At 37.2% G+C, this 25,485-nt stretch overlaps 1 protein-coding gene across 1 annotated transcript in view; it reads left to right on the forward strand.

The window, feature by feature from the left end:
* The first annotated feature begins 2,644 nt into the window (after positions 1-2,644).
* LOC580689 (protein dispatched homolog 1-like) overlaps positions 2,645-25,485 on the forward strand; it is a 45,136-nt gene continuing 22,295 nt past the window's right edge. Inside the window, exon 1 of the mRNA XM_030998542.1 lies at positions 2,645-2,761. Coding sequence (XP_030854402.1) covers positions 2,645-2,761 — 117 coding nt within the window. The remainder of the gene's footprint in view (positions 2,762-25,485) is intronic.

The following is a 25,485-nucleotide window of genomic DNA, read 5'->3' on the forward strand; positions in this document are numbered from 1 at the left end:
GTTTTGTTGAGTAGTTTGAAATGGTATTTGCTTTATAATTACCAGTGATTAAAAAGGCGACAGATTTAATGTACTTTGATCAATTTAGATTGTGCTGGTTGATTGTGTTTTCATATGTTACATCCTATATTCTGTACTGTCACCACCATTAATATCACCACCTTAAAATCACGTCTGACCTTATCACCAACACAATCATCATGACATTGCCACCACCACCACTATTACTAGTACTTTCATTGTCATCATCGTCATGATACATTATAATGATAAATAATAGATTACATTTCTTTTAGCACTCAATACAACAAGTTTCTAAGTGCTCGTCCTCATCCTTATCATCATCATCATCATCATACTTATTGTCATCATCACTATCAACACCATTCTTATTATCATTGTCATCACCATTATCATCCTCATACTTGCAACCAACATCATTTCACCATTTTTACAGCCCCTATTGCCACCACCATCATTATCACCATCACCACCACCATCACCACCACCATCACCATCAGCATCATCATCAACAACAAACAACAATGCCTCTGACACTGCAGCAGTGACGTCCATCGAACCGAACGTGGCGTAGTGCTCAACCCAGTTCCCTGATAACCCGAAAACAACCCTGTAATGTATTCTCCAGCACACCCCCTTCAAATGGGTACACAGGCCTTTATGACCTCTCCTTCACCTGTCCTGCCCATCCTATTTCCAGGTCCACCTTGTTTCCCCAAACCCCCATTAAAGGGAGCCGACACCCCCATGCATTAATTTCAATTCCATTCCTCGTTAGTAATATTCTCGCTTAACCTACATTGCCTGGGAAACTGTCTTCCAGTGTGATTTTGTGAGAGCTGCCCTCCGGTGCAATATTTTTCTTCTCGTAAACATGTTCATCTTAATTCTTGTGAAAAGATTGTAATTCATCTAGGCTGTATAAAATGACTTCCTATTTTCCAGATGATAATAAACTTGCACAGATTGTAATGCTGTAAAGTATGTCTTCTATATTCCATACAAGAAGACACTATTACATAGTAAACTAGCATGAAACTTTTATTCTTCTAGAATGAAAGTTCATCTCAGTCTGTCAAAGTTTCAATCCTTTTACTTTTAGTAACAGCATTCACAAAGTATTTATGTCACCCAGTAAACTATTCTCGGGTGCAAAATCTCCTTGAAGTAAACAAACTCTACTTGATATCACAAGAGATCTTTTGAAATGTCATTAATCTTTATAGATTGATTGAAATTTTATAAATGCATATTAAATAAGACTCTTCTTATTTATAACCTTTAACTGGACTAGACACTTAATATGCATCAATTTTAATTACATTTTTTTTTTAATTGCAGCACTCTTGCTTAATCTCCATCACTCTAAAAATTGTGACTTAGTGCAAAATATTATTGAGGTAAACTTGTTTGTCACCATCTTGCAAATCAAAGCTATCTTCCACCATCAAAGTTTCATAAAGTTATAAACATTGACCCCTTCTTACCCAAATTTCTGTGTAAAAGTGAAACAACCACCCATGATTGGCAAGTTTAAGTCTGATTTAGGAACATGAACACTTTGCCTGCAGGTGAGAAAATAGTGCCAAGAAACTGGATATAGATAGATGTCTTTAACAGGTGTATTGCATTGGGAGTACTCCCAACTAAAATATAACAATCTTAATTTTATCATGACATATATTTTAGTGGGTGTTTTACAAGAATCCTCTTTGGTATTAAAATTGATGGGCTGACATCTGACCTGAGAAATGAGCAATGCAATTTTTGTTTGTTAATTTGTATATATTTCATGATAGACTGTATGTTTAGTGACGTCAATGTTAATGACGACTGCTCCAATTAAGGCATGTATAGGAAGGTCATTTGCACCTCCCTATGTCAAATATAAATGTTCTAATCAAAGTAAGAAGTGTATTCCCAAAGACAAACAAGTTACAGACTGCCTTATGAACAATGAAGTATTAGCCTTGCATATTGTTGATGTCATATACTATTGATTATTTGACATCATTTGATAGCATCATGACGTCATGTCTCATCAAGCCATTAGAAGCTGGTGTGCAGAAATGATTCATTACAATGGATTGTTTGTATGAAGTGACAAAGGCAATCTATTTTGATATGATGAACAATGGCCTTTGTTTGCCTTGAATCGATGTAATAAGGAAATTAAATATGTATTTTTTTTCTCTCTTTCCCCCTCTCGCTTCCCCCCTCTCTCTCTCTCTCTCTCTCTCTCTCTCTCTCTCTCTCTCTCTCTCTTTCCACTCTCTTTCTGTCGCTTCTCTTTCTTTTTCCCTCCCTGTATGTCTCATCCTCAATTTCTCCTTTCTTTCTTTTCCATCTCTTTTCCTATTCTCTCTGTCTCTTTCTCTTTCTCTCTCTATCTTTCTCTTGCTCTTCCTCTTTCTCTCTCTCTCTCTCTCTCTCTCTCTTTCTCTTTCTCTCTCTCTCTATCTCTCTTTCTTTCTCTCTCTCTCTCTCTCTCTCTCTACCTTTTCTCCTCTTTCTATTTTTCTATTTCTTTCTCCCCTTCTCTTGACACCTTACTTTATCTTCTCTCTATTCCTCTCTCTCTCTCCCTATGTGTCTCATACCCCTCCCACTGTCCAGGTATGCCATGCTGCTCAATCGCTACTCCATCATTGTCATCCTCCTCATCGTTGCCGTGGTTACGGCATGCACCGTGGTGGCCGCGCTCTTCTTTGAGACGCCCGACTTCTCGGACCCCATCGCGGTAGGTAACCGGTTTTCCAGATTTTGATCGAGGGGTTAGAATCCTCCCGGAGGGAAGGGACTGGGAAAGAGTGCAGTGCCTGTGTGATGCGAATTCAAATTTTGAACAAGCCCTATCGTACATCCTTTTGAAGTCGGTGAAAGTGTGCTGCCAGAAACGATAATAGGTTGATGAGCGCAAGGCACCTGGGGATGTGGGAAGAGGAGGGGGAGGGGAGGGGGAGGAGGAGAGATCACATTATCTATTTAGAGCCAGAAGGGCATTAACCTCTATCACTTTGACGGAAGGTTAATGCCCTTTTGACTGTCAAGGGATCTTGTGCAGTCTGTAACTGGACTGCAAAAGTGGACAACAGAAGGAGAGGGCAGAAGGGCAAGTGTGATGTAACTTCAATTTTGAAGATCCGCTCCTGTGGAACCTCCATTGAAGACAAAATTTGAAAATATCTTAAACTAGGCTTCCAGATGAAGGGCTTAAAATTTAAAGGTACTGTTTGACTTTTTTAAATAGACCTGAGCAAGTTTCATCAATGACATATTTTGCTTGGAATCTATAAAAAAGCATTTGTGATATTCTGCAGAAAAATGACTGACATTTTGTTTTCTGATAAAAAGTGATTTTCATTTTGAATAAGCAATGTAACAAGAATTCTTTTTGATGCTAATATGAAGAAGAAGAACAACAAAAAATCCATAACCAGAGAGAAAATTGTAGCAATCCCTGTTGCCCTCCATGTAAATTTGCTTACTGAAACCTTTTGGGCAAATCTTAATGTGTTTTCAGAACTCAAAAAGTTCCTTAAAAGAACATTGAATAGTAACTTTCCTTTCTGCAATGTTAGTTTCCTTTGTCTCTTTATGAGCATGGTGCCCAAGCAGGCAGCTCTAGAAAAAAACATGCTCTATTTAGCTCCCTCTTTCCGGCACCCCAGAGCTGTTTAGATTAAACTTGAATTATAGACCTCATTAGTTTCTTCTAACCCACACAATAAACGCAGCCTTCATACCATCGTTAAATAATACTTGGAATATTGACCTCATTAATGACATTAACTGCAAATTGAAATAACGGCCTCATTAGTGGCGTTTAATAGGTGTTTGTGACACACAAGGCTTCGATCTAGTAAAGGCCAAGCTAGTACTGTACTACTTCTAGCAAGTAGGATGATTTTTTTGTCTGTGTCGAGACAGGGTACCCTTCCACGACTTTCACAAAGATTACTTTGAAAATAGATGTGTTTTTGATGAATACATAGATTACTGTAAGATCCGATACTTTTTTTTGTGTGTGAAATTCATGTGATTTTGCATGTGGCTCAGCTTTGTGAATCAGTATTATCTCTAAATAGGGCAGATCAAAGATTCTTTAAAAAATTGGGGGGGGGGGGGGGTGGATAATCTATTGACAAGAAAAGAAAAGTAATTTCATTGTGCAGATGCAATTTACACTGAAAATATCTTAACCTGGAAAAAATAGGGGGCACATTATTTTTATAATTACTTAAGGTATCCCAGGCCGATTTTTAAAATGGGTCAACAGATCAATTGTGCCCCCCCCCCCCCAGAAAAATCCACCACTGCCCCCTAACCAATGAAGATGGTTATGTATTTAAATTACCCTAACATGTGCTCTATCTCTTCATCTTCAACAAAACATGAAACTGTTTCTCATCACTTCCATTTCTCCTCATATGTCCCTCTCGGTCTCGTCTTCGGTCGGTCGTCTCCGGAGCTATAGAGACTATTGCATAATGGAATTAGTTTGTCAGCCCTGGGTGCGACAGTGTTTATTAATCCGGGCATGCCTGAGATGATTGCGATTAAAGAGCGAGGCTTCTCAGTTTGCTCGCCTAATTGCAGGTATTTTCTTAACATTTCAAGATGATAAAGCAGAGGCCCGGCTTTCGCCCACGATGTCTCGTACGCTTTTCTATGGAGCTGTAGCATCATCTGTTTGCACAGGTTTTCATTTGCTATGATGCTTTATGAATGCATTAAAGTGTGCTGTAATGTTCTAGATTTGTAAACTAGAGCTCATGAAATTGTCAACTTTTGAACATATCAATGAAAAGAAAAGAGGTGTTATTAAATGATATGTAAATGAATGCTTTTCCCTTCAGAAACACTGATAAATTTTCTCAGGTTTTTGCCTGATCATTTTACAAATGAAGTAAAGTTTATTTCAATAATCTAGATCTGAAATCTGAGCCCCTGAGGTTGACAGCTCTCGAACATTTGTATGGAAATAATATATCACACTGACTTTTAAGTAGAAAAGAAAAATGATCTTGAGATGGATTTCTTAACTGGTCAAACATGTACCTCAATGAGACACAGAATTTCTCAATCGGTATTCATAAATTGTATCATGCTCCTTTGGATATTAAACTAATGTGTACCTTCATTTTAATGCATGAATTTAGTGATTGGCTTAAATTATTATTTGATTCTAATTGAAGCTGATGTTGCAGAGATCTAAGAAAACACACAAACCTTCTGGCTACTTCCAGCTTCAAATCCTATCAATAGGACTAAGAAGAGAATTAATTCATTAGGATTAGACTTGAACCAGGAATACCCTATTTGAAAGGTCAGTGTTAACCCCCTCCCTCTGTCCCCCGAGCCAAACTGTATATATATATATCAAACATTTTGATTTATTTTCATATGTCAAATCAACAACTATCACCTTTTAAGTAGGTGCTGACTGTAATGCGAAAGAAAGAAAGTTATCATAGAGCCCACGCAGTTGACTTTATCTATCCAAAGGTCAAGTTCCCTATTGGAATCACATGTGATAATTTCTTTGATATCTTGCCTGTAAGGATTTAATCTGCGTTCTAATTTGCAAGGGAAGGAAGATAGAAGATAAAAATATAATTGAGGGGGAGACGAGGAGGCCTTCTCCGTTAGTATTTGATTTGTGCACAATTGTTTTAATGAGTAAGATTCATATCAAAATGTTTATATTGCATGCAATAATTGAAGAAAAGATATATAGATAGTGATATTAATTCTTGTTAGCTATTTTGAAGCTCTCTTTAAAATACAAAAGTATATTTTATTGTAAATTTGTTTGCAAATTTCTTGACGAAAGGGCAATTAATTATTTTTGCCAAACATTTTGTTTTTGATTCCCTTAACCATTTGAATGTACTTGTGGGCAGAAAATGGAAACAAATCTTTTATTGCTTGGTAATCCATCTTGTTTTTCCATTGAGAATGGGGTTTGCATATTGGTTCCGGTACATGCACAAATATCTCCTTTTTATTTTGAATTCTTACGTAGCTCGGTGTGTACATAGGCTACTCTGTAGGTTAATTACTTCCAAAAGCAATTATCTCAAGTTCGGCCTGTAAGAGTCATTCAACTTTGGGTTGCCAATTTGCCCATCATTCACTGAATCGCGTCTGCAGTGATGAAGCTGTCATAATCATTTGCCGGAAAAGTGACAGGTTTTTTTTTCTTCTCCCTGACCTTCTATCGATATCTACCTGACCAATATGATCTCTGCCATGCATACCTATCTAGAGCATCCAAATCACCCAAAGACAAACTCACTTGTTCACCCCGCTCCCCCGATCCTCCAGTCGCCCAGTTCGTGTTGGGCCCCCGGAGACATAAGCGATCTGAATTGGAGGTGACTCCGGGAAAGATCAGAAGTGTGAGGTTAAAGGAATAGAGAGGTGGAGAAAAAGGAAAGAGAAAAAGAAAGGATACCTATCAAAAAGAAAGGAAGATGTCATCTATTTGGAGCCAGAAGGGCATTGACTCATATCGTTTTACAAAGAGTTTATGCCTTTTTGGCTCTGAACAGACATCTATAGTAGATGTTGAAATAGCACTAATAAGTGAGGCCATTTCTGACCAGGCAGAAAAATGCAAACAGAGGCACAGACAGAAAATGACTGTAAATGACAAGAAATGCATTTCACAGTTGTCACTTTTCTTTGAACACATCTAAACATCATAGGCTTAATTTGATATGTGCATTATCTAAACTGTTAATGATGATAGGTTATTGCTAATATTAAATAATGATGGCTACTAATATAACTCTAATATCAATCAGGCTGTGATACCCATGGATTTTAGACGTTATTACTCCAGTTATAGCTGAGCCTCCAAAGTGAATAGCGTTCAAGCATATATCACATACTCATATCCACCTGGGTGGAGAGTGGCAAATGTTGATTGATCTGTTGCCAAAAGACATTAGTGCCAGGCTGGGATTCAAACCCTATGCCTTGTACTCTTCAGTCAGTAGACTTATGCACTAGACCACAATACCTCGGTATTTCTTCTCTCTTAAAGATTGCACAATTCTAAAAGAATGAAACAATCAACAAAAACTTGCATTAGCACCCTTTTGCCAGGCATCTAACAAAAAAAATCTGTGCGTGCTATTGACCACAGGGAAAACCAGCTGCAGGTAACGAATTAGTCGCTGATGCCGTCGCGTCGCTGAATTAAAGATACCGTGATGATCACGGGAGATTCCTCCTTCAGACGTCATAACGTCCATGGCCTGTGGTGTGTTTCCGATGATGATACTGGTCATTTGCCCCCCTTCAGACCAGAGAAATTATTGTATGAATTTTTTTAAAGGATATAAGTATATGATAAGTAATATGTTGTTATCATCTGAACATTGTGTAATGCACCGATGTAGGGCATAACAAAAGCTTAAGCATTAGTTTGAATAAAATCTCCGTTATAGAATCAGGGTCCATCACCTTTGTGAATATCATGTCAAAAGAAGTCTGTAAAATAAACTAAACAGGGATTTTCATGAGCATAAACTATTATGACATATATTGGGTGTCACGTTGTACTCTTTAGCAATGCCCATGACATGAGTTGAAATAAAATTAATGCTCCCCCCCCCCCCCAAAAAAAAAAAACTTATTTCTTTTCGACATAACATCCTTATCCCGTGTGTAAGCCCCTTTCACTGTAAAATGATTCTTTATGTGGTGTTTCTGTTTATGACTTTCTTACAAATAATCTTACAAGCTATTTTTTGTATTAAATAATGTTTATATTTCTGAATTTTGTGCATACATTTTCTCTCGTGTGAATGACCTAGTGGTCATTTGCTAGAGGTCAGTGGCTTATCTGATCTTATCTCCTAGGTGATGTCCAGGTATCAGATTCTTCCTCTCTCTCTCATTTTAGAGATGCAGATGAGAGCTTTTTAATGACATGGGTCAACACAAAAATCACCTGTTCTTTATTTGGAGTGGCGGTCTGGTCTGGTCTTACGGCATCTGTCTTTATTATCAATTTTCTGCTGTATTTTTTTGTAATCACTCTGCCATACTGTCTGTTTGTCTTACCAAGGAGTTATCAAAGAGCTGTGTTTTGTCTACCTCTCTCTCTCTCTCTCTCTCTCTGTCTCTCTCTGTCTGTCTCTCTCTCTCTCTCTCTCTCTCTCTGTCTCTCTCTGTCTCTCTGTCTCTCTCCTTCTTTCCCCCTTTCCCATGTTCTCCCTCTGCTCTATAATGCTCCTCATCTCTTGTACTTGTACTTCATCTGACATTTCTCTGTTTTATTGATCTGTATTTCTTTTCTACCTTGTTTTCCTATTTTGTTTTCTCTCTGATTTTGTTAAGTTTCTCATGATCAGAAGCATTTTCTCTCCTTATATTTTATTAAGTTTGCATTGCTTCTCTCTACTATTATAATTTTTTAATGGTATCCTAGTAGCAAAGCTTCATTTTGTTTTAAATTACGTAATTTCTGTATTATGTTTAGTCTGTTTCTTGAGATCATTCCTGAAGTCTTCCACATCTCTGTCTTCTCTAATGCATACATGCTGGACTAGTTACAAAAATCTAAACAGAACATGTATTTTATGATTCTATAAAACTATACAATACAGTCTTTGCTTTTGTCAAATTGTGAAAACACTTGCGAGTAATTTAAACGAATGAAAGAATATCTAACACACACAGAATCTGACTTGCACACATCTAGTGAAGGTGGCTGGGACCTCTGGCACTGTGATTACCTATAGGGGTCAATGTCAAACAGATAATGCGATTTCCAGTCACCCTCATCATTATTTAAAATCATTACTTGAGCTGCCATGATTTCCTCCTTGAAAAAGGATTTGAACTCCTCAATCTTAAAGTAGATCGGACAGATTATTGCGGAAAAATTAGCAACTGTCCAGTCTCTTTAGGACATTTGACCTGGAGGAGAAAATGAGATGGTCAGAAAAGACTGGTCTTGGATCGCATCATCTGTGATGCGGATGAGGAGATACGAGATGGATGGAGAGATGCTGAAAATGTTTAAGAGTAGTGAAAAACCTGGTGTTTTTCTTTCTTCTTTTTCTTCTGGTAGAGTCAGGCTTTCATTTAGGTTTAGTTACTTTTGTGTCCTGCAATATTGCCTTTCTTGGATATAAGTGTGCGCTTCCATATAATTAGCAAGTGTGCTCCACGACTTTCTTATGTTACCTGTTTTAGAAATATTTAGTTCTTTTAAATAAAAAAATAGATTAGTGATATCGTCTCTGCAACAGCGAAACAATTTGATTGGCCTTTTGGGGACTTTCCTTACAGGGACTGCTTAGACCAGCTGTAAACAATGTTTAAGATTAAGAAAAAGGGAAGACGGACTGGAGTTAAATTTGGATCGGAGTGGATATGGAAGAAGTACCTGTGCATGTAAATATTGTCCAAAAGAAAAGGCATATTTTTGTATAATTTAATGCAGAGTTTACACCTTTGAGGCTTTCTTCAGAATATGTGAAGTGTTTATTGGAGTAATGTATATTGATATCCAAAGTGCTGACAGGCTTTGTGATTATTCTAGAACAAATAACTATTATGATCATCTTTGATGGAGCAAGATGAAGGAAGAGGGAGGGAGGGGGAGAGAGAGAAGGGGGGGGGGGTATTTAGAAAAATACAAAATCTCATGGTGACTTTAAGATGGAGAAAGATGATACTCTTTCATAAAAGGGTTGAGGAAACAATAGTAACGTTTTCAATGAACGACCGTTTTAATGAAGAGGCTTGGAGATTTTTATATCTCCAATGCGATACCTTTTTGGGAACCAGGGGCCAGATTCTCAAAACTGTCGTATGTCTGAATTTGGGGACATCCCCTTGCAATGCACGTTAATTCTAACATCATGCGTTTTTATGGGATGTCCACGTACTTAGACTTATGATAGTTTGGAGAAACGGGCCCCAGAATGTTGTGTATACTTGGAGATTGATGCAGAACACTGCTGGCTCTCAGGAGACAGCAAGACACCAGTAGATCGATTTTGCTCCAATCTGCAGTGCTGTGAGCAGAAAATGAAGTAATGGATACATGCATGCTTATAATGTACACACATTTAAGAAGAGTTACAGGCACTTAGAGAGTATCAAGGAAACTAATGTGGACATGAGATAATGGTCAAAGCAGGTCCAGTAATGGTCATCACTGTCATACAGCATGTGACGTCTTGACCGGGCGTGTTTTATGCAACACCAATCGTGCCAGGGGACCTTCGGGACGGATACTGGGCGAAATTAGCAACTGTCCACTCCGCTTTCCGGAACTGACCTGGGGAAGACCTAATCAATATGGTTATCTCCTCAAGTGTGTCTGGTTTACTTAAGAAGAGATAGATAGATGGATGGATGTTGAAGGAGGGGGATAAGGGATGAGGAATGATGGATGGATAGATGATGAAGGGAAATAGGAGACAAAGAAGGAGTAAGGAGAGATGGATGAATAGATGGTGAAGGAGGATAGAAGATGAGGAAGGAGTAAGGAGAGATAGATAGACAGATGAAATTAAATAGATAAGGGAGGAAGGGGATGAGAAGAGATGGATGGATGGATGGATAGATAGATGGAGGATAGGAGATGATGAAGCATGGAGCAAATAAAGATCGATAGATAGATCAGGGAAGGAGTAAAGAGAGGGAGGAAGAGAAGGAATGGGGTTAATAAACATATGTAAATGGGAGAGAGAGAGAGAGAGAGAGAGAGAGAGACAGAGAGACAGAGACAGACAGACAGACAGACAGACAAACAGACAGGCTGAGAGACAGACAGAGAGACAGGCAGAGAGACAGACAGAGAGACAGACAGAGAGACAGACAGAGAGAAAGACACAGAGATGGGGGTGAGGGGAGTTTTAAAATAGACTATATAAAATGATATGATATTGTTTCCATAGTCTAGATATAAAGATACAAGGTGTAAAAATATTGGGTAGAAAGATGAATCAGAAAAAAGAGTTATTAAGACGTTATGATTTAGAGAATTATAGGAAAAGAAAAAGGAGAATGAAAGAAATGAAAGCTAGAGAGCTCAATAAATAAATTCAGGCACTCAATGTCAAAGATAGAGAAAGTGAAGGTGAAAGTGAAAGTAAATAAGAGATGTATCATGCACAAAAGTAAAGAGGATTAAGAAAGTGAAGATAGATATTTTTGCAAATGACAGAGACACAAAGGTGAATAGAAAAACCTGAAAAGGGCAAGGTGAAGAAAAACAACAACACCACATTGGTTTAATAGAGAAGAATAGTGAAAATTATTCATCTTTTATCCAGACCAACAATGACTGACCTCTTGCATTATTCATTATGAATCCTGTGATACCGGCTCATAGATGGTGAGTGCTGACAGTTTTTTAAATCTTCATTAAAAGGTTCTACCGTGAAGATAATCTTTTGATCTAGATTAGTGCAGCCACCGAGCCACTTTCTCTCCCATTAGAGGACACACTAACTGGTTGGTATAGCCAGGGGTCGCTTCAAGATGGATGGGGTTGTTTTGAGATGTTTGATGCCCCCCCCCCCATTAAAATATTATGAAGACAAATGTGTTTGAATCTACAATACCTTAAGCCAAAACAGAAAATTGTAACAAATTTGGTCTTGCGCTGGAGAGAAGCAGTCAGTAGGCAAATAAATAATTCAATCTCTCCAAAATTGGAGAGGGGTAAAGGGAAAATTTGATTTTTATTCTTGCAAGATTGGGGAGGAAGGATACTCTAAGATAATCTGCAAATCTTAATGACCCCTTCCCACCCCCACCCAGGGGATGCGTCTACATCTACATTTTGTAGCACCCTGTCAATATCCACACCAGAAAACCTGTTTCTGTAAAAAAAAATTAAAAAAAGTGGAGGGAGGGTGGTAAAATCCATCATTGTCTGCAATTATATATATATATATATATATATATATATATATATATATATATATATCTCTCTCTCTCTCTCTTTCTCTTTCTATCTCTCATTCACTCTCTCTCTCAATCTCTCTCTCCCACTATATCAAGTCAAGTAATGGCCTTGCTCATTAGTGCTATTTCAACATCTACTTTAGATCTAGATAATGTAATTACTCATGTGTGTCTATTAACTTGGTGACAGAGGAGAGGGGGTTGCATATAACAAGATCTTAAATATTAATGACTGCCCCCCCCCTCCCCCCCTCCCTCCCCCCTCCCCTCATTTAGTGAACTAGACATGCCACTGTATACAGCCACCCCCAGTACACTTTTAGCACAAGGTTGACATCTACCCAAGATAACCTAGATTGCATATTTCCTCAATGCCATTCAAGATTTAACTCAAGATAGAGTCTAATTTTTAATGTTCTAATGGCCACAACTAATTTCAGAGCTGTCGATCGAATGATACATCATGAATAGTTATAAGAATGATGTATGAATTGTGGAAATGGAGGGAAAATTACAAATGTAATCTTTAAGAGAATCTGATAGAGGTAAATACTTTTGATGTATATGGATAAGTGGATTTTTATTGTGGAAGATTTATACAGATTGTAGCATTTTTAAATAATGTAAAAAAAACCTATAAGTAATGTGAATGGAAGAGGAGAGGGGGAGAGAAGGAAGACAAATGAATACATGTATATGACATTAAGGAGAAATCTAGTGGAAGAACTTACCCAAAGAAAATAAAAGGAAAAATGAGAAGGAAAAATGAGAAGGGGAGAAATGAAAAGCACTTTACTTAAACACTACAAAGTGTAATCCATATAACATAATACTAGTAGGTGAGTTAGAATGCAATAAAAGTTGGAATGATTGATAGCAATATGTAATAAAGCAGAAGTAACAGGAGGTATTTATGGAAATGGTGAAGGAATTTAAGTTCTCAACAGCAAGAACACAGTGACTGAATGCGATTTTTGAATGAAACTGAAAAATGTTTCATGTGAATATATTAGGACTCAAACAACCAGGAAATCGTTTACAGATCACGACAGTGAAAAACCCGTGAGACAGGCGGAAAACGAGCGGAATTGCTAGATAGGAAATTGATTTAGGAAATAAAACGATGAAGATAGTTGAGGCACGGTGAGGGGAAACAAGTAGGAAGAATTTATTGCTGCATCTGGCATGCCATATCCTATTTAGGATGGGGCTTCGAGCAAGATTTGATTCCTTACGACAGGAAAAATGAGACAGACTCCTTCCTCATCCTTACCAATCCTTTACCAATGAATCCTCCACAAAGGAACAAGTGCATGGATAGTAAAAGCTGGAAATTTTCAGAAAGCATTTTAGATAGGCTGTTACTGTTTTATACAAAATGGAAAACATGTTGAATTACTACATTCTTCTCAATATTTATATCTTTCAAAACTAACTTCGGAAAGTTATTCGATAACATCTAAAAGTTGGAATAGATTACACTACTTTAAATTAAGCTATAAGTAGTTATATCTGAAGAGGGAGGTATTTTTCAATCTTTTTAAAGTTGAACTTCAAAGAAAATCACAAATATGTCAACTAATGTATGACTAGAAACTGGTAAGCTAACAGATGGCCATCGTACAAGTTTTAGGTCAACTACATATCGGGTGATTTATAAAAATACAAATACAACCACCGGCATAGCAGCTGGGATATACGAGAGATTCGCCGGAAAAATAAAGATGTTTTAATGACGTCACTATATGGACCAATACTGCCCAAGCAGACGACATCCCATAGAGAATGAACATAATTGCAAAGCTTTTATTTGTCAAATTATAATGAGTTTAGTGTATATAAATGTGATGGCATGTCAAACCATTCAAAAGGGGATATGACCCGATTCCGATAACTAAAATCTTTTGCTTGTAAATACACAGGATAGGGGTTAATTAACAGTCAAAGAAACCAGACTTTCGAATTGAAAACCCCCGGAACGATGTTGAGGACGGCATTTGTTCCCTCTTGAAACGCCGAACATACCGCGGTGTGTCCAGCTGAATATTCAATGGCGTCTTATTTGTTTACAAGCGACAAATTCCTTTATTTTTGTATCGCTGCATTTGTCATCAAAATAAAACCATGTGCGGGGTTAAGAGTGAGGCAATAGATTATACATTTAGCCTGACGGTAGTGGAGTAAGAGAAAGAACTCAAGAAAAGATGAAAACACAGGCACTGAAAATGTGTGAGATGTCATGGGACATCGTCTGCTTGTGCAAGTCATGTCCATACTGTGATCTCACGCATCTCAGCAGCGTTCGGGGAGCTCTTCAGGTGCTATGACGGGGCTGTATTTAAGCGTTTTATAATTTATAATAATCATTATTTCGAATGTTTCCAAGCATTGAATTTTGATAACCTTGTCGAATCAACGTTTCAACTTTGCAATAATGAAATTAAGTTAGTTTTTAAAATCAATAAACATCAACTTTAAAAGTGAGAATGACACTGTCGATTAGTCTGAAAAAAGAAAAACTCTCTACATACTATGCGGTATGAATATGGTCATAGAAGGGATTAATCACTGTGTATTCACATGATCACAAGTTGTTGAGGATTTTAGCTTGGCTTCTTGTACTTTTAATGCTCAAGTAATTGTAATCATATATAATTGAAAGAATTGATGAAAAGGTCAGATGACAAATCATGATTTATTGCTTTTTAACTATCTTAATTCGTCATTGGCATATCCAAGAAAACTTGTAAAAGCAATAGAAAAAGTAAGAAGTGATGGTACTTCTCCAAGAAGAGTACCCTTAAAAATACCCAGCTTTGATTTGTTTTCACCGGTAAGTGTTGGCACTCTTGATTCTTGACGGGGTAGGCTGCCAGGAGGTATTCCGAGCATCCCTCTCTAAATTGGCACCACGCAAAGCTGACTACACACCCCGATACCGGTGGAAGCATCGTGTCTCTTCTCCGCATTACTACCCTCGCAGCTTTGTGCGGGGGAGGTTGGATGAGCCAATGGGGGATGGATGATGGGGTTTGTTAAAGGTAGTCAAGAGGTCTGGAAGTCGTAGAAGTAAAATGATGTACAGAATCTGACAATTAGAATTAGAATATTAGATATCTGAACATAAAACAATGCATCAACCGATGTGACAAACCATTAATAAAAGCACTTAAAGATGTTTCCAGAACGCAAAAGGCGAAATAGTTATTGATGTTAGATAATTAATAGTTTTTTTTGTTTTTGAGATTGATTGATGAACATGAATTCAGAGATAATAGAAAACTTGTTTTGTTTGTTACATATATCTCAATGAGAGTTTAGGTACCATTAAGCATACTTAAGATAGTACATGTATTTACCAGCTCCATACCCTAAAAATGTGATTCTAACTCTATGTGATGAAAATTCAGATTTTCAACATTTATGCATTTTGCATTCCTGATGCGTCTTTTCATGCAGCTTACATTTCGCTTAGCTACCTTAGTAGATTAAGTAATTTTCAAAGTGAATTTCTGAAATGCACACACAACATAGCGGTCACCTGTAAATATAAATATTCATAGTTTTTTATGGCAAGGCTTTCATAACACTTTGGGTATGATTTGTGATGGATGTGTTTTGGGTACCAGCAAATATTTCTTGATTTATTCAAGGTAACTTGAAATACCTGCCTCCAGTGTGAAACATCATTAAATGAATATAATGTCCTTGTAGTGGCTTTGAACCAAAAATGCCCATTTAAAGGGACATGACACTGAAGAGCAATGACATGTCCCTGTATTGTATGTTGTAATATTAATCTTTCTCTGCCCCTCCTCATTTTCTCCTTAAATTTCAGATATATTCCTTATCTCTCTCTATATGTATTTAGTCAGTCTTTGTGAGTGTTTGTCTTTCTCCTTTTTACCCTCTCACTTTCTCTTCTTATTTTTATCTCTGAATTCAGTTCATCAATCAATCTCTCTGTCTGTATCTACTTCATTCTCAGTCTATCTGTCATTTTATCTTTTTTCCATGTTATTTCAATATATTATATGTTTCTTTTCCTCATTTCCCTCTTCCTCTGTCTTTATCTCAAACACTTTCCAACTGTCTCTCTCTCTCTCTCTCTCTCTCTCTCTGTATCATCTCTCCATTGCACTTTGCCGACTTCCCCTCCCCAAATCCTCCCCGATTCTTCACTCCACTTCCTAGGATAAGCATGTGATTTGGGTAGCGCAAATGACCATTTTTCAAATCCCTCATTTGCTACTGGGGTGCACAATTTGACAGGCTCGGAATAAGATTGCCTCAGGCAATGTCTGGATAACATAAGTCCCACCCGCCCCTAAAATTAGGCCATAGAATTATCTTTCCACAATTCAGGGCATTAATTAACCCAGTTGTGAAAAATTTAGTTGTAGCACTTTATTGCTGCTTTATAGTTCATTTAATGTGTCGTGGTGCATTCACTATTGTGTATTGTCTGTCTACATTATATCTTTTTCATTGAACCCAAGTGCATATTTCTACTGGTGTTAAAATAATATAATACTTAATTACTAAGCTATTACTAAATGTTAAACCTAAATTGAGTTATTATCACCTCAAATAATTAAATTGTCTATAGATAATTTTATGAGTTAATGTTGTTTTGTCACACATCTCAGCAGTGTTTGGAGAGCTTCATGTGCTATGCCGGGGCTGTATTTTAGCGTTTTGTAATTGATAATAGTTATTACTCTGAATGTTTCCAAGGATCAAATTTTGATAAAATTGTCCAATCACATTATCACCTTTGCAATAATGAAAATAAAGTTAGTTTTTAAAATTTTCGCACAGCTATTTTAAAGCTGTTTAAGAGGAATCTAAAGCCATAATGATATACAATTCAACTTCTTTTCAGACCATGTTAAAATGCTGAATAGTACCTTTAAGGGAACACTTCTTCACCAGTTCCGTTTTTCTAAGATATATTACATGCTCTCTAACCTTGATCTTTGGTTGCCTCCTCACGACTCCTGCGTGATCATCAAGATCGTTGACGGTCAGGAAACCCTTTTGGTTTATTGGTTCACGACATGTTAGCTTTCGTGATATAACCCACCTTTCATTTCCTGCCGCATCCCCCCCGACCACGGCGCCAATCCCGTCTCTTTGATGGCATCATGGACAGTCAGGAGATTATCTTTCCTTATTAAGTGTAATGAGATGTAAGCCCGCCCTTAGCCCCCGTCCCTTAAACTGATTACGGCGCGCAGGGGGGCGCTTGCCGTGACGTCAATCTCTCAGGCTTTGCACAACCTATAGATTAGACCCGCCGACGACCTATTGTCTGGCCGCGTGTGTGGGCATGCTGTGATCTTGCCGCTTCTCCCCCACCTCCTCGGTTAGTTACCGGCCGGACCTTTTGATTTAAAGGGGCACCGCCCTCTGGGAGGTGGTGGTGCAATCAGATCATGGTGTTAATTTAGAAGTGGATGATTATGACGGTAGGTGTGATGGTTGAGCGATGCTATCCAAGGTTAGGGATGGGGATTTGAGATATAAATGTTTAGTCTGTTGAGAGCCAGAAGGGTGTTTTCTCTGTGTTAGGGGATATGACCTAATGCCTATCTGGCTTTAAACATACAATACTTTGTAGTTAGAAGCATTATGCATAGTAATCAAAGGAATGTGGTATTAAAAGCTAAAAATGAATTAAACAATCTAAGGGAGTAGTGTTTGTGCGATTATCTGATATTGCTCCTGCAGCATTGCTCCAGGTTTATGTATTCAAGATAAAGTTCAGGTTATTGTTGCAATAGGGTTTCAAGCAAGTGTAGGGTTAAGGCAAGGTTTAATGTAAGGTCGGGGATTGAAGTTGATGAGTGTAAGATATTGAATGCAGTGCTACTGTCATCAAGGCGTCATAAATGCTGTCATTCTCCCTCTGGTTAAACTTATTCATGTTGACTTATCTTGCTTATCAGCCACATTTCCGCTTCCCTTTAAAAACCATGATGTGGTGTAACTTGTCCTCATGATGAGTAATGACATTTAACAACAGAAAGTTCTCGTATGAACCAAAGAGGGAAGCAGTGAGGCAAACAGAATTGCTTTTTAAATTTTTTTTTTTTTAATGTTTTTGCTTTAAAAAAAACCCATTCTCCACGTGCATTACCTTTGATATTTGTACCTTTTTTTAATGCTTTATTTGCTATTCATCGAAACGCTAGATTGCATTATTGTCTCGTTGGCATATTTATACTGTACATGAGATAAAAGACAGTGGCAGCCCACCGTTTGTTCCATTAGTTGAACAAAGCAGGAAAAGTGTGAAAGAAATGCAATATTCCACCATAGTGCATTTCTGAGTAAGTGAAAAGTATGCCAAACAAATCGCACCTACATTATACCAATCTATGGCACTAATTGTACTGTGATGTTGTAGGCCTTTTTGAAATGTCATCTTTGTTAAAGTTGCATGTAGAATTTCTGCCCATTTCCCCCATGGTCATTATTTATTATCTTTCCGTTCCATCGCTCCACTCAAACTTCTGAAGTAGGTTATTTAGATATATGTCATTTTTTGTTAACTTCCATGTGAAATTTTCATCTATTTCCCCTTATGTAGGTCATCTTATCTTTTCTTTGCATCAATGTTCTGGAGCATTTCCTGCTTGTGTGATAATACCAGAAACTAACATGCAAGGTTGCAATAAAAGTCTTGCATTGAAGTAATGCTTGGCCTTATCTGAAAAGAAATTATCCAGAACATATTTTTGAGTGAAATTATGAAACAAAATCTCTCTATTTTGATGGTAATCTTGTGCTTTCTAAAGATAACTTGAGTGTCTTTTCTCTGGCGATGATATTAAGATCTGTAATCCCCTTAAGGAGACGAAGGAGGGGGTGGGTAAGAGGCAAGATGAGATCTTTTGATGAAGGCAGAGATATTGGATAGTTGGTAAATAGAGTGTATTGTGTGATTATGCCTAAAAGGAGAAGGAGGGGGTGGGTGAGATTAAGATCTTCTATAAAGAGATAAATATTAGATAGTTGGTAAATAGAGTGTATTATGTGGTTAGGCATTAAAGGCAAAGAAGGAGGGAGGTGGTCATATTAGATCTGTTACGAAGACATAAATGTTAACTAGTCGTTGAATAGATAGAGCGTATCATGTGAATATGCCTCAACGGAGAAGTCGGGTTTGTAAGATTATATATCTTATATCAAACTTGAATATTAGATAGTTGATAAGTAGAGTATATTGGGTGAAAAGGCTTTATAGAAGGAGAAGGTGGTCGAGGTTATATTTTTTTTGAAGACATGAATATTGGATAATTGGTGAAGAGAGTGGATGGGTTGCCACGGTAACTGTCTAGTCACTCTATCCGACTCCCACCTGCTTGTAAAGAAGACTTTTGCAATAAAGCCCTTGCTTTTATAACGGCTTTATTGCGGACAACGGACATTTACCTGAGACCTACATTTCTACTTTGCACATAATTTTGTGTGTGTCTCCTGATATGTAGAGGCAGATTGGATGTAAAAAGTGACAGCAAATTACTATTACAGCTCCTGTCAGCTCTAATTTCATAACAAGAAAGTCAGATTTGATACCGAATATTGATTTTTGCAGAACATTTCCTGTGAAACTCTAAATTTTGAAGAAAACTGTTTCAATGTTAAAAGTATTGTTGGCAAACTCTTCTATTTACATAGTGTTCCTGTAAAAAATATTTTAAAATGTGTACAATTTAGAATGAGAACATTTTGCTTCCTCCATCCAATTAGATATCATACATAATGACTACTGATACAATATCTTTGATCAGTTATCAAATTTCCACTCGGGTCCACAAATTAGGTCTTGGGTGTTGCAGAAAAAAAATGGGGCATGAATTGAGGGAAGTCATGATATAATGTTGTATTTTTAGTATGCCACATTCACACTAAATCACATGAAAATGATTGTGGTGGCCAAATAAAACTGTGTTATGTGTAAATGAATGATAGTGGTGGTGGAAAAGCTGGGTGCAACAATGGCCCCTATAAATCAAACTTGCTTTATATTTCCATGTTATAAGGTGCAAAACTTGGAAGTGAATAATGCTTATGTCATTGTATTTGCCCCTACATGCTCCTTTTAAAAGCCGCTTACTTCATCAAGTGTGAGCGGGATTTATGCTTAAGCTCTCATTAAAATTATAAACAGCCTACACCTTTCCATCTTGTAGGATTTACTGCATGATCTTTATTCATCAAAACACCTTTCGTTAGCATACAATGTACATGTCCTGACACATTGCAGAAAGAATAAGGGGCCAATATTACACCTGCCATTTAGCCCAGTATTTCATCTGCCGAGTATTAGATTGCATGTCACAGCAGTCAAGGGTGGAATTAAGACTGACATGTCCTTTTCATGTTGCCAATTGAAGGTAATACATTATTAAAAAATCTCACATGATCGGTAAAGCCCTGTCAGATCTGGGAGGATTAAAGGCATGTCAGGTGTTTTTGAGTTCACCGTTTAGTAGGTGAATTGTACAAGTTGTCTTCAAACTATTCAAAACATTATACAGATATATAAAAAGTAATTTTGATTCGAAGATCTTTAATTATTCATTTTGTTCATAATTCCGATTGAATACAGAGAAGGGTCATAACCTTAGGAATATTTTCTCTCAGCATGATACTAGGGTTATTTCAAGTTAACCTGATTAAAGAAATCTATAAATGTTTATCCAAGTTTAGGCGTACTCAATACCACACAGTGCCTTTGCCAATATGAATGATAGAAATGTAATCTGTTGAGAGCCAGAAAGGGATTGATTCTGTCTCAAAAGCCAACGCCTGTCTGCCTCTCACCAGATGAAGTAGTGCATAAGAGAGAGATCTAGACCCTGTTTCCCAAAGCCTTTTTTCAATGACAAATGACAAAAACCAGTGACAAATCTGCTGATAACCAATGAGAAGCAAGGATTTCAGTAGCTTATAACAAAAACTGTCATTTGTCACCGATGACAAGTTTTGTGAAACGCCCCCCAGTGCTATATGCTATATTCACATCTTGCTTAGATAGCAATGAATTGATTTTATTTTTTATTTATTTATTTTAAAATATTTATACAAGATGACAATATCAGCCAAACCTGTTTTTCACATTGGTCCTGTGAATTATTAGCTATGGCCCGAGTCAGAGACACATTGAACACTGAATTTTTTGTGTTTTGATGTGTTAGTTTTTTGTGATCGCCATACATCTGGATCCTATTTATTTTACTTGTAAAAGATGGACCACGTTTTGTGATGACTTAGAAGCAAGAATAGCAATTTTTTGCAGGATATATGGTATATTATTAGTAGTGCCCCCCACCCATCTCTCTCTCCCTCTCTCTTTCTCCCCCCCCCCCCCCCCCCCCTCTCTCTCTCTCCCTCTCTCTCTCTCTCCCTCTTTCTCTCTCTCTCTCTCTCTCTCTCTCTCTCTCCCTCTCTCTCCCTCCCTCTTTTTCTCTCATTTTCTTCCTCTTTTACCTCCCCTTTCCCCTCTATGTATATAATAACAATAATGACTATTTGTAAAGCGCCATATCCATTTCGCAAAAAAAAAAGCTTGAGGCGCTGAGAGTGTACGTGAAAAAATTAGACTATAATAAGATGTAAATTGCATACAGAGTACATGAACAATATAATTAAGAAAGAAACAGAGTGCATAGAAGAAATGAGTTGACATAAATTTACACTAAGGAAGTAATACATGAATAACATAGATGAAATGTGTGAGATACGAAATAACCATGTGGATCTTTGTCTCTCTCTACCTCAAATTTCTATACCTTATTTTCTCTTTCTCTTTCTTTCTTCCTTTTTTCCTTTTTTCCTTTTTTCCTTTTTCCTTTTTTCTTTCTTTTTTCTTCCTTTTTTCCTTTTTTCTTTCTTTTTTCTTCCTTTTTTTTTTTTCTTTTTTTTTTCTTTCTTTTTTCTTCCTTTTTTTCTTCTTTTTTCTTCCTTTTTTTCCCCTCCCCTTTCTTCTCCCCTTTCTTTTTTTTTCTTTCTCCTCTTTCTTTCTTACCTATTTTTTCTTTCTTTATCCTCTTTCTTTCTCTCTTCCTTCTCTCTCTTTATGTTTTTATCTGTCTGTCTGTATGTCTCTGTGTCTGTCTCTCTCTCTCTCTCTCTGTCTCCCTCTCTGCCTGTTTCCTGGTCTCTGTCATTCATTGTCTTTCTCTTCCTCTTCCCCTCTGCATTCATAACAACTTGTGGCCGTACACAGGATATCAAGTTCACCTTAAGACCACCGTTTTAAGATCTCGAGTAAAGTCTATTTCGGGAAATCAGAGTTGTAATTCAACCCCTCCAACAGATGAGCTCGAAAAAGCAAATCAATAGAGCGGCAACAAACACCGGGGAGGCATGTGAGATCTTTAATGGTGACGGAAGATCATTCTTAAGATGTGCATACACTCTCAGCTAGTTTACTGTGTATCAAATAACCTTTTATCGAGGCTAAGAATAATTTGTGACGACTCTTCTTCTTTTTTATTCTCATTTGGAAGAATATCTTAGTAGAAATGCCATATGAAAAGGGTTGTTCTTGAAAAAGCTGTCAAATATTGAAATAGTATTAAAAATAATTTAAAATTTTCAACCAAATTCTAAATATTTGTGAAGTTTTTTTTTGTGGTTTTGAGCAAGATTTAGTGGAGATTTAGTCAGTCTTGTGGAAATTTGAATGATTCAAAAAATGTATAATTCACAATATTGCCATTTGCTACATAATCAACCCTTCATAATAACTTGTAGTCAGTTGTTGTTTTTTAAGTCAAATCGCATGACCATTACTCAATAACATCTTTAAACGAGAAGGCGTACATTGAACAATAAAAAAATTGTACATGGCACTGTCCACTGAAAACTTAATTGCAGTTATCGCGATTGACATTAAAATTACATGCTTGCTCTTAATTTAGAGCAGTGCGGCTAAGACCGTCATGATTCGATGTGCCAGATATACATGTTTGTCCTGGCATCGGTAAACTTTGCTTTTTAAAGGTTACTGTCGTATCGTGAGAAAGCAAAAGAAAGGAGAGGGGGCTATCAAGAGAGCCCAAAATGGTTTCATAGAGTAGGCCAACACTCAAGCATGCGGGTATCAAACTTCTGGCAATTTCCGTTTCCATGGCGACAGCACATCCGCTTTATTTGCACTGAACAACAGCGCGGTGTAATAAAGCGGAGAGTGTATTTGTCAAACGTTTAAATGTGTTTTCCGTAGCGAATGATCTTTTGACCTAGACGACGTACCTGATTTCGATGGCCCCAGGTAATGTCGGTGAATGTGTTTCTTAGAGATTTTTCATGATGATGTAGTTCGATAGGCTTTTTTACATGGAGATTTTGTCCCAAAGGAAATTTGAGCATCGAGCATAGACTGTTGAAGAGTAATTCATGGATGGAATCGTATCTGTCATTTTGCTAGTAATAGGCATTTACATGCTGCAGTTTGTGGAAAGGGATAATAGAGGAAAAAGAAGTTCTTTGATACTTCTTTTCGAGAAGAAATTAAATTTTGCATTTTATTTTATGGTGTCACACATATTTTTGAGTGATAAAGTTATTGCTTGAGGATTGCTTAACCTGGCTGCTAAGAAATCTTGTATATACTTTTAAGTAAGCAACCAGGGGACTAACAGCTTTAAGTCCTCTCCGAGGGACTTGGTAATGAGAATTCAAATCTTACCAATGGGCACGATTGCATCCTGGTTTCGAACCCTGGACCTCTGGGTTACGAGACCACTGCTCTACCACTGAGCCATCATGTAGTTCGCTTTACCCAATTTTCTTTTTTTCACTACAGTACCCACATTGATGCGAAATGTATTTTTGGTGTGAGTCTGAAGAGGAAAAAATAAGTTGAAATGCATAAATTCAAAAAACAATTTGTCAAATCTTCATTTGCAATTTCCAATTACCGGTAATGCTTGTACATTCATGAATGCTCCAGTAGCCACATTCGTCCAATTCATGCATTTAAGCTTGTCATAAAATCATGAATGTGACATGGTAGAATCTAATCTCATGGTCTATTTATTTCACTGAATGTATCAAATGTATTTCCTTTTGGACAGATAGATTATCAGATGGCAGTTTAAATTATGTGTGAATAATTTCCCCTTATAGAATAATGATCTATAAATCATAATTGATAGAGAGATAGAGAGAGAGGAAGAAACACACACAGGGAGATGGAGAGAAAGGGACAGGAAGGAGAAAGAGAAAAAGGAGGAGAATTAATGAGAAAGATGGATGTGTAAAGAGTGAGAGGGGCAGAGACATAGACAATGAGGAAGAGATGGAGACAAAGGAGATGGCTGTGTGTGAGAGCGAGAGGGAGAGCGAGAGAGAGACAGAGACAGAGAGAGAGAGAGAGAGAGAGAGAGAGGGATTAGAAAACTTTCATAGAAACTGGGTCGTCCATTTTTATCATATTTCATCTGAGTTATGTTGATGAATTAGTGTTGAGACATAGAGGAGAGATTTAAAACAGCACTCATCTAGGCTTCCACATATTTCATACTCCTTTCACCGTTCTTTCATTTTATCCTTCTCTTGTTCTCTCCAGTTGGTTCTCTTCTTTCTGTGGACATTCTGTCTCTCATCCCTTTCTCCATCATTCAGTAAATTTATCTTGAGGAAACTGATAATTTCATGAATGCTTCTCTGATTACTTTTATAGCATAGTTCTGCATTTTTCTTTTGGATATTACCACTTGCAGCTATCTAAAACTTAGCTCTTGAAGAAAATTTCATTTTTCATTCCAACATCACAACTTATCATCAATTTTATCATAGTAAATTACAGGTTAATTAGCATATTTTTATTTGTAACTTTTGCTGCTATGTTAGCGTAGGTTTTTAGAAAGCACCATCAGTCTTGTCAAAATCATTCAAGAAAATTATTTAATAATAGGGAAATTCATCAGACATATATCTGCAACTGTAGTTTGATATTGGGCATCTTTACTTCTTTTTTGTCATCAAACAAAAACCATTTGGTACATGAAGAACAAGATTTTGTGAGAAAAATATCTTTGTAATTTTGTAATACCCAATCAATATCCTATACTCCTCAAGCAAGTATGATATCCATAAAACTAGCAACATGTGCCCATCGTTTCACCCGTCGTTTTTACCCACGTCACCATCGCAGGGCCGAAGAACTCCACATCGTCATCCAAATATACCCAGCTTCTGAATATTTGGCATACTTGGCGTCGGGGCAATTTTCTTGTAGGATTTGTTTGTTGGGCGGCAAGGAGGATACGCAAGTGAAATATGACACCAGCCACACTGTCTGTGATGAGTTCAAATTCAACAGGAGAAAGAAGGGAAATAGACGGCAATCGGTTGTCATTTGATATTGTTTGCCATTTTGAGAGTATGCTTAAGAGAAGAAGTCAAAACACTTTGCTCTAGAAAGGAAGTGTCGCTTTTGGACTTGATACAAAGTTTATCTAGAAGTTTATGAGAAGTCAAGTTGACAACTTAGCT

This window comes from Strongylocentrotus purpuratus, unplaced genomic scaffold (genome assembly GCF_000002235.5).
Source record: "Strongylocentrotus purpuratus isolate Spur 01 unplaced genomic scaffold, Spur_5.0 spur5_scaffold_5, whole genome shotgun sequence".
Lineage (NCBI taxonomy): Eukaryota > Metazoa > Echinodermata > Echinoidea > Camarodonta > Strongylocentrotidae > Strongylocentrotus > Strongylocentrotus purpuratus.